Genomic DNA, 15,128 nt, shown 5'->3' with positions numbered 1-15,128 from the left:
TCTAACCTGCATGTAACAGCATTCTGTAAAGAGCTTAAATTTTTGACTGATTTATCAAACGCTTGTTTCACAGATTTTATACATAAAATCAGTTTACTCATCACAAGAAGTAGGTCTGAGTCTGAGAAAACACTTGTTATATGAGGTGATCCATTAAGCTTTCAAAAATGATGTGAAAGTGTCGTCCAAATCTGAATTTTTACATTTATTTTTATTTTCATGACTGAAACGTGTTTCTTAAGGCACCAAGAAGAGCTTCAAATAAAACCCACAGCTCACACAGGATTCATAAGGAAAAAACCCACAAAGAAATAAACAAATAGTTTCCACATGCAGAAAATGCATTTTTACAAAAAAGACAACAAATGAAATAACAGCATTCCTTACAGTGTAATGATAAAAACCAGAGAGATTCATGTCATATGGAGCTGAAGGCTTATGACACAGATATGAAGCAACCTATAAAATAGTTGATAACAGTAAGTAAAACATTTTATCATCATATGTGAAATCCCTGGCAAGAGGAGAAAGGCAAAGCAAACATTAATATGTGCAAACTATACATTCAAGTTGTTGATAAGAGTATGGAAAATGCACAAATATTCCATAGTGGACAAAAACTGATTATGACAGTTTACTCTTGAAACACAACTGCAGCTTACAAACAACACTGACTGAGAGTTATTTTGTCCTACCTTAGAAAAAAAACAATTAAAATATTTTAAACTGATTGATTAAATGGATGAACTGAACGTACTGATTTGTTCTCAACTTAAGAAACAAATCTGAGGGAAAAAAAACAAACCACTGTGACAATGAGGCAGAAAGGATGTCAAAAAACCCCAAAACAATTTAACTTAAACTGCATTTAAAAAAATGTGGAATATTGTAACATTTCAAATCTGAAAATAACTGCAATACCTGAAAAAATACTATTTTTTTAGCTTTCTAAAAGTTAAAAACAATAAGTTTGCATGACATTTTGTAAACCAATTAGTATTTGTAGAAAAACACAGACTATGTGAAGTTTTGGATTGTTTTAAACTATATAGTTTGATATGTAAATTTATACTTTTTTGTGATTTTACTAGACATGGTCTGTTTTTTTCAACAAAACAGGAAAAATAAAATATCAGTTTCAAAAACGTATTTGTCATTTTTCAGTCCTGAACATATCTTTGAAATTGAATTATATTTTATATAAAACACAGCAAATGTTTGGGGAAAAAATTCCAAGAGAAAAAAATCTCATTAAAAAACACTAAAACTTGTAGCCTGTGTTTTTACAACAACATATAAATTTAGACTTTTTCTGTGACTTTTCTATATATCTGTATTTTAATACAACAGAGAAAATCTGTAACATAACAGTTAATAGTTATTAAAAAAATACATTTAGAAACTTTTTTTTTACTAAAAGAAATAACTGCAGCTTTTTTTTTGTCAAAGAAGATATAAAACAGTTTTAAGAAGTCTGGCCATGAGTCAACACAGTGTAAACAAAGGTCTCTGACTATGCATCCATCACCACAACTTACTAGCAAAGACCGAAATATTAATGTGAGAATATTACACAACGCAATCAAGAGCTAAAATGGACAAACTAAATGTATATAATCATCATTGAATTTTCAGCACGCTCTTTACAGAAACTTTAATTTCTCTGAGGTGTAAACGTCACAGTGAGCTGAGTCTGAGCTGAGGGGTAGAGAAGAGGGCAAAGCCAGCTCAAGCTGTGGATCAGAATCTGAGGAGAGAACGTTCGAGGCAGCTGGAGCAGATTCTCCTCAAGGAGCAACCTGGGGACAAAAGTGAAAAAATGTATGCAACAAGTTCAATGTGTAAGAAGAGTCCGTCTTAGATTGAGGACTCTCTTGTTCCTTGATCTTTTGTAGAGATAATTCTTGTGTGTTCATGTGTTTACCTGCACTGTAGGAGAGGGAGTTAAAAGGACACTCACTGGGTGGTGCTGCACCTGTAAGGTAAAGATAAATCCATCTAAGTCAGCACTGGGAAAAGGAGACATTTTACAGGGATGAAAAAGAGGCCAATAAAAAACTAAACAACCTTTATGTTGTTCAACAATCATACTCTAAGTTCTTGGACTACAGTTCTCTTAATAGTAATAGTAATGCTTTGGGTTGTGTAAACAGAATGTTTAATGTTGCCATGGATGCAGTGACTGCTGTGGGCTTTAATGTAAGTTTTTATTGTCTTTATTCACATTACGACAAAATAGCACCTTTAATCAGTGCTGAAAAACCTATGAGCAGATCCTTTTTGCAGGGCACTAACTTTGATACTAAAGAAAATGTGAGTCCTCCGACAAGTTTTGCAGCTATGAGAAGAGTCTTTTGTTTACTATTTTCTAAGCAGATTTGTGATTGGTGTTTTGCAATGGACATGAAAAATAATATTCCAGAAACTGTAAATCACATAGAACATATACATTTTGAGTCAGCAAAGGAGTGTGACTTCTGGGGGCAAACTGCAGCAGTTCATTAAAGAGCACGTTTGAAACCATAGTCATGTGACTGTATACACTACCAGTCAAAGGTTTTAAAACGCCCCAATTTTTCCAGTTTGTATTGAGATTCAAGTAGTTCAAGTCCAATGAATAGCTTCAAATGGTACAAAGGTAAGTGGTGAACTGCCCTGGGTTTTAAAAAAAAAGGCTACGTTACCCAAAATTTACAAATAATGTACAATTCAGAATTACACAAAAAGGTCTTTTTCAGGGAACAAGAAATGGGTTAAAAGCTTAAAGCAGCAGTGGAGGTTGATCAAGCCTTGAAAGTTGGTGCTACCAAATTCTACAGATGTCCCAACTTTTTTTTTTGGATTACTTACGACCCCCTCTGTCTGCATAAAAGTAATGTTGGAACACATTGTGGCACTACACCCTCCAGAACATTATTTGTACTGCAGAAAGTAGCATGTTGCTGTAGAAATGGTGAGGAAAATGCAATTACCAATAGAAGAGAGACAGACCATCATAACACTTAAAATGTAGGTCTTTCCTACAGAGAAATTGTGAAGAAAGTCAAGGTGTCAGTGAGTACAGTTTCCTTCACCATTAAACGAGAGAAACTCTGACAGGAAGAGGACTGGAAGATTCAAAGCCACAACAGAATCAGAAGACAAGTTTCTGAGAGTCAACAGCTTGGTGATAGGAGCTCACAGGACAACAGCTTCAAGCACAACTTAATAGAGGTCATAGTAAGAAGTCTCAGTTTCAGCTGTGAGGAGAAGACGTGGAGTTGCAGGTTTGACAGGTGGAGTTTCTGAAAGAAAGCCATTGCTCAGATGTCAGAATAAGAAAAAGAGGCCTGGGCCATGAAATGTCGCCACTGGACTACTGAATAAGAAGGTGTTATGGACTGAAGAGTCAAAATTTTAAATCTTTCGCACATCACACAGGAAGTAGGAGAAAGGATGGTTCCTCAGTGTGTGACATCAACTGTCAGACATGGAGGAGGAAGTGTGATGTCTGGGGCTGTTTTGCTGGATTCAGGGTCAGTGATGTACAGAGTCAGAGGAACCCTGAACCAACACACCTACCACAGCATTCTGCAGCACCATGCAGTACCCTCTGGTGTGTTCCTAGTTGGTCAGAGGTTCATCCTACAGCAAGATAATGACTCAAAGCATAAGTCCAAGTTATGCCAGAAGTATCTTATGAAAAAAGAACAAGATGGTAAGTTTGAAAACATGGAGTGTCAGAACAGTCTCCACATTTAAACGCCATGGAGCTGGTTTGGGATGAACTGGACAGAAGAGTGAAAGCAGAGCAACCTAGAAGTGCCACACATTTATGGGAACTTCTGCAACAGAGTTGGGAGGAACTTTCTGAAGAAAATTTGATTTCCATTGTGGAAAGAATGCCACGAGTGTGTTCAGCTGTTATATCTGTCAAAGGTGGTTACTTTGATGAGTCTAAAGTTTAGAATACAGTTTGGTTTCGAAATAGATTCATTTGTATATCTGTTCCATGCTTTCACTTCAGAGTACAATGAGACATTAACATGGATAATCTCCAGTAAGAAAACTGGAAAAATTGGGGTGTTCTAAAACTTTGGAATGGTAGTGTAGACTGTGAACCAAGTTTTATTTGACATAAAAACTTCTCCTGTTCGTACTGGCAAGAGCCACACTTGTGTTAATTTTTTAGGCACATTATATTTGGCAATACCCTTGACTTAGATTAACATCAGATGACATTTCATGATAAATTAATGCAGGAAACCATGAAATTCCAAAAGGTTCACATACTTTTTGAGGCCAATGTACATGGACGTGGTAATGTTTCAAGACAGAGCTGAAAAAGCGACAAAACATCCTTTAAAGTGCTTCATTTGCCTGCAGCTGACTGTGCTGTTGAGTGGGTCATATCAATCGGCCAAACTACGGAAGCCAACTAATATCGTTGCCTCATCTATTTCCCTGTTTCCCTTCATCATTGCAGTGAAAATCAGTCTTTTAAAACTTCCACCCACCAAGCATTCATGATCATCAGCCGTGGGTTTTTGCAGGGGATTCTCAGGCTGAGCTGAAGAAGACGGTACAGCTGAGTAACTTCAGACTGCAGACTGACTCTCATTCTGTAAACGGAATAATGATATTAAAATAAACGTAGCAACGCATGTTACAGCAGCAGCTCTACGTGATCATTTAAAGAAATACTTACATGATAATGTGCAGCAGGTGGTGCTGCAGCCTGAGGAGCAGACTTGTCTCTTCTGCAGCATTTCTTCCAGCACTTCATGTTACGAGTGAACCAGCAAAGCATGAAACCAAATAACAAGAAGGCTACGCTGATGTAAACTAACAATAAGGGAGGAGGAGGAGGATCTGAAAGAGCAAAGAGATGTTTGGGGAGTGGGAGACAGGAGCTGTGTTAGTTGGGATCAGCAGTGGATTTCCTCCCATAAGAAAAAAACAAACACTTTTTCTCACCATCTTCCTTGTCTTTCATCTCCAGGTGTGTAACCAAGACCAGGTTGTATTTCTTGTCTCTGAACTTAAACGTGCCAGAGTCTGTGATTTCCAAGGCAACAATTTTTATGCCTGAACTCAGTATCTCCAATCTCCAGTCGAACCACTTTTCTGAGTGCTTAACGCCATCATCGATCAATGTTATATCTGTCGTTCTCTCTTTAGGCAGGAACTTCACATACCATGTGCCGTTGTCCCACGGATATTCGATGATCAGGTATTCGTCCACATGTTTAGTATAGTGTCTGGTGTGTTCTGTGAGTGACAAAGGTTGGATAGATTGTAAAAACATGTTTAATCTGGTACATGGCAGTTGATAATCTCACGTGCAGTTTCTACCAAGCTCCTGAAATCACCTTTTACATTGAGATCTATCCTGGACAGCAAAGTGTTGTCTTTCTGCCTGATGTTGTAGAAGCCATCTTCTGACTGTGTGACGTTTTCAACTTGCCAGAAGTTTTCAATCACCTGTCCTCTGCGTACACGTTTGACCTGAGGATTTGTGCGATTCCACAGGACCACTGGTGGATTCCCACGGTTAAGGGGAGTGATCTCCAGGATTTCAGCCTTTTCAGGCAAAGAGAGTTTCCATGTTTCCCCATAATATTGTTCAACCTTTTCGGCACAATCTGAAAATACCCAGAAAAAACAAAACAAAACAAAAACAAAACAGGTTTGACATATTTCATACTACCAATGGCAAAAATAAATACTCCTATAAGCATTTTCTGATGGGATACAACTGTAAAGTATATTGGTGTTCCAAGAAAAAGAATCAGCCCTTAAAATTGTAATGACAAATACCATAGGTATGTGACCTTTTCTCCTACAGATTGTTGCGTCAGATGAAGTTGACATACAGGTTATCATGAAATGTTACATGACCCGTTACTTTCAGCAATATAAGAATGCTTATTTAGTGTCCATTTAAAACGATAAACTAAAGCAACTTGAGGCCTTCTGATAATGTTTAAGCTATAAATATTAGGTTCACCAAACCATTGTATAAAAGCTGCAGATGCTCTATGAACCATTATTGTATATTGTGACTTTTGTGTTTGAAATGCTCGTCAATAATGTGACAGATCAAATGTGATGCACTTTCTTTTAACATCAGTGTAAAAGATTCTCACCCAAAATCCGCAGTGTGAACATGGCGTGATCACCAACCATGTAAATCCCCTCATCTCTATAGCTCAGATCTGTCAAAGTTGCTGAGGAATGGGAAACGTTGATGCGTGGTTCTATTGCCTGAAAGGTGGAAAACACAAAATCATTTACTCATCATAGAGTCGACTCTGTGTCTGTCCGTTATTTTCTTAAATAGTCGATTACTTCTTTGGTCTGTAAAATGTTTGGTGAAAAGTGTCAGTCAGTGTTTCCCAAAGCTCAAGATGACGTCATCAAATGTTTGTTATTGTCCACAACCCAAAAATATTCAGTGTACTGTCATAGAAGAGTAAATAAACCAGAAAATATTCATATTTAAGAAGCCAGAGTATGAGAATTTAGACAAGTTTTCTAAAGAATAAAAAATACTCAAACCAATTAATCAATTATCAAAATAGTTGCTGTAAAAGTAAAATCAACTATGATCTCTTAGATTATCATTTATTATCGATGAATCCTTTTTATGTACATGTGTCCTTGCTGTGGAACTAATTTTGCTAGCACAGTTGTTGAAGAAGTGCCAAAGGGTAAAAATGTTTTGGGACAACAATAGAAAATATTTTAAACTCCTAAAAAGGGTTTGGGAAGAAGGACTCCGGTTCTTATGTGGTATGGAACTAATAACGCAGTTACACTGACGTGTATTAACCAATGGAAGGAAATTTCTGACTGTTTGATTCACTATAAAAGCTGTTGCAGTTGTTCTTCTCCTTTCAGAATCTCTATGAACTCTGTATTCTCCATACCGTACATGATATTAAATCTGCCAACAACCCAGCAAAGTGTTTTGTGTTCTCTGAGTCTGATGATGTAGCAAATTTCCACGACATTTCCAATTAATCAAAGAGGTGACAACTAACTTGTTGCATTAACTGTTGAATCTCTACACAGCAATAATGATCCCAGTATAAACCAGAACACCAGAAACTGCTCACCGTTCCGTTGACCATCACTGTTCTTATTTCCCCTTGTCTGGGCATCAAGATCACCTCTTCGTTATTTAAAGGGGGGGTAAAGTTAAATGGGAACAAAAAAAACCTCTCGCCATAGCAGACGTCATGTAAGTCAGCAGATGAGCCTTTGATCAGAGAGATACAAGACAAGGAGAGACAGGTGGAGGGGATATTATGATCAGCTGGACACAAAGCATCTAAGAACATGTAAGCAATTTCCATAAAGCTGATACTGACCGGTAAAGGAAATGTAAATATATGAAAGTGTCAAAAGTACAAAAAAAATTAAGAACAGTTTCATAAATATGTACACCTCTGACTTCATAAACAAAATCAGCAGAAATACAGACACTTTTTATTCTTCTTACAGCCCCTGAAGTGTAAAAACGTCACACAACACTCGAGATTTCCATATGACTCTACAACAAAATATAACACTGTCTTTCCTCTTCCAGATCATCTGTTCTCTTACGGTTCTTCATGTACAACAACGTCATGTTAACACTGGTCTTTCCCTCGATTATCTCTTGGCTGCAATAACAGAAATGTAGCACCACTATTCTGTATAAAAGCACAATTTATCATCATACCTCATCCGTGCATGTGAAAGTTGTACCCATTTGGATTTATTGTCTTGCTTCATTTGTACCAAGCTGCTTTAACGTGTGACTGTCTCTAGTGAGGGATGAATAAAGTTGAACATGAGTGAAAAGTGAGCCTTTGACATGATTAGGATAATTCCAGTCATCAGATATTTATTGTGTTCAAATGCTAGACAAGAACCGAAACCTGTTCATTAAGCACTAAGAGTGTTTTCTTCTCACCATCTCACAGTTCTCTTGTTTTCAGCATTGCTAAGTGATCGTTTGCTTTGGATTATCCGCTGCTTTCTTCATATACAGCTTATCTTCAAAACAACAATCACTCAAAAAATGTCTTTGGCTGTTTTTGGTATTTTTGCAATTTCAAAATGTCAGTTTTCACATATTTTGGAAGAACGCATAATTATTTAACTACTACAGTGAAATGAAAACAAAATTATCAATGTTAATGGTTTATTGTGTTCAGGCAAAAGTTCAACAGCGACCACATAACACTCTACCTGAGAACTAAGTTTACTTTATGTCAAGTTGGGGGCAGGTACTTATAAAGGCCAAGATGGCACTAAACAGCATTTTTTCCTTCAAAAAAATCTAATCAGCATTTTAAAACTGCATTTTCTGTTTTCTTGGGTTATCTTTTCCTCATCTTTAAATTTATTTGATATGAAAATGTGACAAAATATGCTTAAACAGAAGACACTTTGCCCCAGCACTGTATATTTCACTAAAATTGAGTTAATTCAAGATAAATTAATTAATGCATAGCTGTATATAGAGTTCATTTCTGCATTTGTTTATGTGTGTTTGGATTTCTGATGCTTTTTGAATCATGTATTTCCTAATGATATACATCTGATCAAACGCTCCAGGCATTTATTATTTATATGGTTGGTGGTGGATGTAGTTTTTTGTGTTTTCTGTTTAATTTGAAGCAATAATTAAAGTTCACAGCAACAAACTGCACATTTTACAGCACAAAACTGTTTAAAGGAGAGTTATAAAATAGATTTTTAATCTCAATGGGACTTCCTGGTTAATCAAAGGTAAATAAATAAAGCTTATCTGCATCAGAGACCAGATGAAGACAGCTGTTGGAGTTGTACTGAGCCTTTGTGTGCAGCAGAGACGATTTAACATGATCACACTTTATCTCAAATACTGTCACGCCTCCAGTGCTGTGTCTGAATGTGTGAATGAGCTCCACTCACCAGAGAAGAGAGTAGAAACCGTCAACAACAGCAGCAGCATCATCATGTCCAGCAGAGGGCTCAGCACTGTGATTGTCCTGTTACTGCAGTCACAACGTTGCGTAACAGCAAGAAAACCTCAGGAAGTCCAGATAAACAAGTTATGTTCTTCTGAAGGTGCCTAAAGTATGATTACTGATCGATGGATCCAACAAAACCGACACCACTCCAAACTGAGGCAGAAATCTGGATATCGAGCTCTAATCGTGCATAATGTTTGAAAACAAGAGCAGGAAATATGTTTTCTACTCACTGCAAAGTAACAAGCACGACTTCCTGGCACCGATTTGATCGGGTTTTTGTGTTGTTGCTCCAGTGTTCAGTTTAACTGGAGATGTTAACTCTGTTTATGCTCCAGATGTTCCGTCCACAGATTCTTCACGACCACACCCGCCTGTGTGTGAAGATAAAGACTCTACATAAAGAAGGCGTCGCAGAAAAACGTCAACATCACGAGAAAATAAAATCTATATCCACGTTAGTGTCATGTACAGACAACCGAAAGAAACGTGCTACACAAACAAACAAACATATTTTTCAAATGGTGTGAGAGGATTCTAAACGGTGCAATGCAGAAGTATGAGGATCATTCCAGAACTGGAGGACCTTGGTAGTCCCACCCATCAAATTTCAAATCATCCATCTATGGTATGGTAAAACGTCTTTTTGTGTAGATTTACTTGTTCTGAGACCAAATCTAAAACAAACATCCTTGCAGCTGCTCACCTCAGCCAGCCAAGCTGCAGTTTATTTCCACATCTGTTCAGATTTTTATAATACAAGCAGTGAAGACGTTGAACAAATTTAACTGGTAGGTACCTTCGATTAGTCCAGTGGTTCCCAAACGGAGGGGCGGGGAGTTATGGCAGGGGGGCCTCAGTGACAAGATGGCCAGGTCTGTGTGTGTGTGCACATATGTACTGATCTGGAGTTTGGCGTTGTTTAAGTAGAAATAAATGATCTCACTTCAATCGTGGGTGTGTATTTATATATATTATTGATACAATTTACATGCAATAGAGGTCAACCCAATCAACCAAACTAAATCATCCAGCAGCAACATTTGAAATTCTGCTGGAAAAACGCGGACCTGGCAACCCTGCCTGGCCAGGCTAAACATACACAAACGATGTATGCTAGCAGAGCATGGAGAAGTTTGTGACAGGAGGACGGCCAGGTTTACGGAAAGCAAATGAATCTACACCAAACCTCACAACAAGTAAAAGAAAGGCAAGAAAATATGACGAAGCATATCTTGCCCTCGGCTTCACAAGTACAACTGTGGGTCATGGAGAGAGGCCGCAGTGTGTCGTGTGTCTCAAAATATTAGCTTCTGACAGTATGAAGCCAAATAAGTTATGGCGCCACTTGGAGACTGCACATCCCGAACACAAAGAAAAGCCAGTGGATGTATTCAGAAAGAAACTACTGGACTTTCGTGAACAACGGAGTCGCTTCACTAAAGCAGCATCTGTACCTGGAAATGCCCAACTCCCCTCATATAAGGTCGTCTACAGAGTTGCTCAGTGTAAAAAGCCGCACACTGTTGCCGAGGAATTAATACTTTCTTCTGCTATTGACATGGTTTCAATCATGATCGATGAATCAGCAGCAAACAAACTAAAGGCAATTCGTCTGTCAAACAATACTATCGGGAGGCGCATTTATGACATTTCAAAAGACATAGAGGAGCAGCTTAATGATAAGATGAGAGACAATCCTTTTGCCCTGCAGGTGGATGAAGCGACTGATAGTAACAAAGACTGTTTATTGAGAACATCCGTCAGATTCATTGATGCCGATGATTTGAAGGAGGATTTGCTCTTCTGCAAACGTGTAACTAACAGAGCCACTGCAGAGGAATTATTCAAAATCATTCTTCCTGACCACACTTCTTCCTTTTATCACATCTTGCCTGTGTGAGATAGGTTTCTCTGCAGTTGCCTCAATCAAGACAAAATACAGATCAAAGCTGGACATTGAAAATGAGCTAGGAGTGGCGGTCTCACAGCTGCAGCCTCGATTTGAGACAATCTGCAGCACAAAGCAACATCCCACATCAGTCACTGAAAGGATTGTGGGACTTGAAGTGTGACAAGACATGTTGTTTTTGCAGAGAATATTTTCAAGTTTTTGTTTATGTTTGCTGCTAAGTTACTTTTAATGCTTCAGCTCTTAAAAATGATGTGTTCCTTTTCAGAGTTTTCAGTAAGATGTCACAAACTAAACTTCCTATAAATTCTACAGGAGTTTGCAAGCAAAGTATGTGTCTGAGAGTGTGTTGATGTGGCTGCATACAGGACAGGTAGCGGGAGGCCAGAAAATATTTTTTTCTTCCAAAGGGGGGCCCTGCAGAAAAAGTTTGGGAACCACTGGATTAGTCACCAGTTCAATATCTCAATAAATATGAAATATTCTCACAATATTCTCTTCTGTTCCTGAGTCATGGTGTTCATAACAGTTCGAAAAGTTCCTTTGCAGGACGTGACAATAACACAGTGAAGCTGACATTTGATCTTATGAATATAAAAAGTGATCACTTCATCTTTTTATCGTATGAGACATTTGTGTGACATTTTGTCAGAATCAGTGCATGAATCCTTGAGTTAAAGCAACAAATGTGTCTTCAAAGATCACAGTGACCTTTGACCATCAAACTCTCATTGGTTCATCGTTGAGTCCAAGTGGGCATTTGTGTCGACATTTTTTTAAAAGTGTGAATGTCAGGATAGCCCAACGCATAATGCTTCTGGGCATAACGGTCACCAGCAGAGAGGCATGATTATAATCATTTGAATTTACCTGTCATCTCCTAATTTCATTCTCTGCCGCTAAGCTTTGAACATCTGGTTATACCACCTTGACAGAATATGTCTTCAAGCTGCTGTCTCTGCACAATCTTTCCTTGTTTAGTACGATGAAACTTAATGTGTCATTTTAATAGATGGAACTTCAGAAACTGTCCAAAATCTTCTCCTAAATTTCTCACACTTTCTGTGAAGCTCACACACTGGTTGTTAAACAAGATGACTTTAAATGAAAGACAAACTATTTCAGAATGCACTTTTGATAATAATGTCTTGAGATGTGATCTTCTTTGACTGCAATCATTCTGTTCCCACTGTGAATGAGGAACTCATGTTGTCTTTGCAATGCAGGAAATAACTCAGCAAGAAGTGTGTCTGAGAGGGTGGTTTTGAGGTTTGACTGTTTGAGATGGTTTATTAGTAAAAGTGATAAATAAATGTACATCCTGATTCTACATTTTAAACATGACTGTGTTAAAGTGGCTTCATACCCTCCGTACATAAAAACATCCTGGTTCACTTGTTTAACTCAGTTTCATCCTGTCAGTGAAACTGTACATCTTTCTAAAGTAAGACATCATAATGTTCCTGTGAGTGCAGATCATTGAGAAAATATTACATGTTTTGACTGGGCTGCACAGTGGTATAGTGGTTAGCACTTTTGCCTTGCAGCAAGAAGACCCGTGGTTTGAATCCCAGGTTGGGCCTGGGATCTTTCTGCATGGAGTTTGCATGTTCTTCCTGTGCATGTGTGGGTTTCTGTGTGGGCACTCCAGCTTCCTCCCACAGTCCAAAAATATGCTGAGGTTAATTGATAACTCTAAATTGCCCGTAGGTGTGAATGTGAGTGTGATTGTTTGTCTGCATATGTAGCCCTGCGACAGACTGGTGACCTGTCCAGGGTGTCCCCTGCCTTCGCCTGAGTCAGCTGAGATAGACTCCAGCACCCCCCACGACCCTAGTGAGGATAAAGCGGTGTATAGAGAAAGGATGGATGGACATGTTTTGACTGTTATAACCACATCCTTCTTGGCTTGAGAAACCATCTTATCTGAAGCTGAAGTATACAAACAGTGAACATGCACTTCTTCCTTTGTGATGGTTACGTAGCTCAGACACCGACCCACACATGAACAGTTTTATACAAGAACCAGAAATGAATAAAATATAATCAACTATTTTGTATGAATGGTGTTTTTGTAAATACTTTGATCTCTTGTGACACAAATACATGATGTTGATCAGAGTTGTATGTCTGACACAAACTGTCACCATTTGCCACAGTATCAACTCTTTACTATGTCATGAACTTTTTTTTTAAGTACAAATGTCAGGATAGTCCACCACATAATGCTTCTGGGTGTAACTGTCACCAGCAGAGCGGCATAATTATAATTTTAAAAATGTGTAGCAGAATGTGTAGAAATGGTAGAAACTACACATTATGATTAAAATTGCACTAGTGAATTTAGGGACACCGTCAGCAGCTTGCCTGAGGAAATGATCAATTTAAGGCAAGTCTCAAAGAGACTTTGATGAGAAAGGAATTGATCAGTCTCATTCTGAAAGTCGTGAACTCTAAATTCATTAACCTCCAGTTCCCAAAACAAGGAAATACACAGTAGAACTGATGATGATTATACACAAGCATTTATTAACTAAAGCTACAAACAAACAACAAACGACAATGACATAACAACAACAGACAGTGAATAAATGAATGAATAAATGGAGATAAACCAATGAACTGTGATCGTCACTGGAAGCAGTTGGTAGAAAAGGTGACATATTTAGAATGATTTTGAAAACTGGAAAACCAATTGTAATTTGTAATTCACCCATTTAGCACAAGGAAAGCGATATTTTCTTAGCCTTTGTAGTAATGAGAGGGAGACCACTGCAGGATGTGGAGCTGTGATGATCTGCTGGATGAGTCGGTTCAGGAACGCAGAAACAAGGAGACACTTTGGCAGGTTTGCATTGCAAAAGTGTACTGAAGTAAAAACACTAAGAGTCAAAGCTCATAACTATCAAGAAAATATTTGTGCTGTCGTAGTTGATCAGTAATTCTTAAGTCCAGCTGCATTCTTCTAAGAGTTGCATTTTTCTAAGATCCTTTGTGACATAAGCCCATTCTTACAAGTCCAAGTTGAATTTTCCAAAAAGTCCAGGTTACATTCTTCAAAAAGCCCAAGCAAAAACTCTGAAAAAGCCCCAAGAAAGCCAAAAACAAAACTAAACTCCAACTCTAGAAAGCCCAAAAGGCAAATCTAAACGAACTGCATTCCAGTTACTTTCCTCTTTGGAGCCAAATTCTAACCAGCACCTAACCAATCATAGATGTGTTCCTCCCAGAGGGTGGTGTTGAGCTTCACTGTTCAGGAGAGATCAGAGGCCAGATACCTTTAAAACTTACTCTTCGTTCATTTCTTAAATGTAGTAATCCAATTGTTCAACATTTATGATGATCACAGATCTGAAATAACACTGAATAAATGATTAAAATGACACCAAACACGACACGTTTATCTCGTATGGTTCCTGAGATGATAATAAAATGTGTAAACATAAGAATAAATTTACAAATTGTAGACTTTAGGCTACATTAAAGCCTTAAACTTATGACATGTTTAAACATACAAGCACATACATTCGGTAATAATAAGAAAAAGAAGACATAGGGAGAATATATTCTCTGAGTAAAAAGTCTCTCTGAGTCTTTATGGCAGTGGTCTGTCACAGAGAGAGGGGGTGTTTGTGTATCGTGCGTGTGCATCTTCCACAAACACCTCAGAGTTGACGTGTTCTTCATCCACCCTGGTCCTGATCAACCTGGTATCAGAGACTGAGTCCAAATGATGCTGATTTTCTTTAATGTTCTGATGTAAACCATTCTATTCACTTCTGTGTAGGAAGTTCTGAGCGTTAGGTTTGAAGATCAGAAGGTCAGAATGCCAATCCACTTCTTCAGAGGTGTGGTTTTCCTCACAGTTGACACTATTATGACCCTGATCAGATTCTGGTGGAGGTAGGATGCATCCTGTTGTCTCCAGAAGTACCATGAGTCGTCCTTTAGTAGCAAACATCCAATCAGCAGATGTTCAATTTGGAGGTGAATTTTGGGGTAGCTGTGTCCTGAAATGGTGTCTTACCAAATTTACAGCTTTGGGAAAAGGTCGTTGGATCTTTGTGTGTTTCTCCTTAGTACGCCACAAATGTGGTATTTGTCACTGCATTATTACTGCAGTATTCAGGAATTCATGTCAAATGATAAAATTTCTAATGTGCTTAACTGTGTTTATATTATTATGATCCTTAATTTTCAGACATTTGTTTTCTAAGATTTTAAGAGTT

At 38.0% G+C, this 15,128-nt stretch overlaps 1 protein-coding gene across 11 annotated transcripts in view; it reads right to left on the bottom strand.

Moving 5' to 3' along the window:
• Nucleotides 1–192: 192 nt before the first annotated feature.
• Nucleotides 193–15,128, bottom strand: part of LOC110965024 (uncharacterized) — a 51,802-nt gene continuing 36,866 nt past the window's right edge. For 2 of the 11 annotated variants that reach the window (XM_051954669.1, XM_051954675.1), the window contains 8 exons: nt 7,101–7,243; nt 6,129–6,246; nt 5,352–5,624; nt 4,957–5,250; nt 4,688–4,851; nt 4,497–4,601; nt 1,925–1,975; nt 193–1,799 (listed from right to left, as the gene is read on the bottom strand). In XM_051954669.1, coding sequence (XP_051810629.1) covers nt 4,578–4,601; nt 4,688–4,851; nt 4,957–5,250; nt 5,352–5,624; nt 6,129–6,246; nt 7,101–7,243 — 1,016 coding nt within the window. In that variant the 3' untranslated portion in view covers nt 193–1,799; nt 1,925–1,975; nt 4,497–4,577. The other 9 variants (XM_051954673.1, XM_051954672.1, XM_051954674.1 and 6 more) reach the window with 9 other exon arrangements.

The sequence above is a fragment of the Acanthochromis polyacanthus genome, chromosome 10, assembly GCF_021347895.1.
Source record: "Acanthochromis polyacanthus isolate Apoly-LR-REF ecotype Palm Island chromosome 10, KAUST_Apoly_ChrSc, whole genome shotgun sequence".
Lineage (NCBI taxonomy): Eukaryota > Metazoa > Chordata > Actinopteri > Pomacentridae > Acanthochromis > Acanthochromis polyacanthus.
Note: the sequence above shows the minus strand (reverse complement) of the source record. Positions and strands in the feature narration are given on the sequence as shown.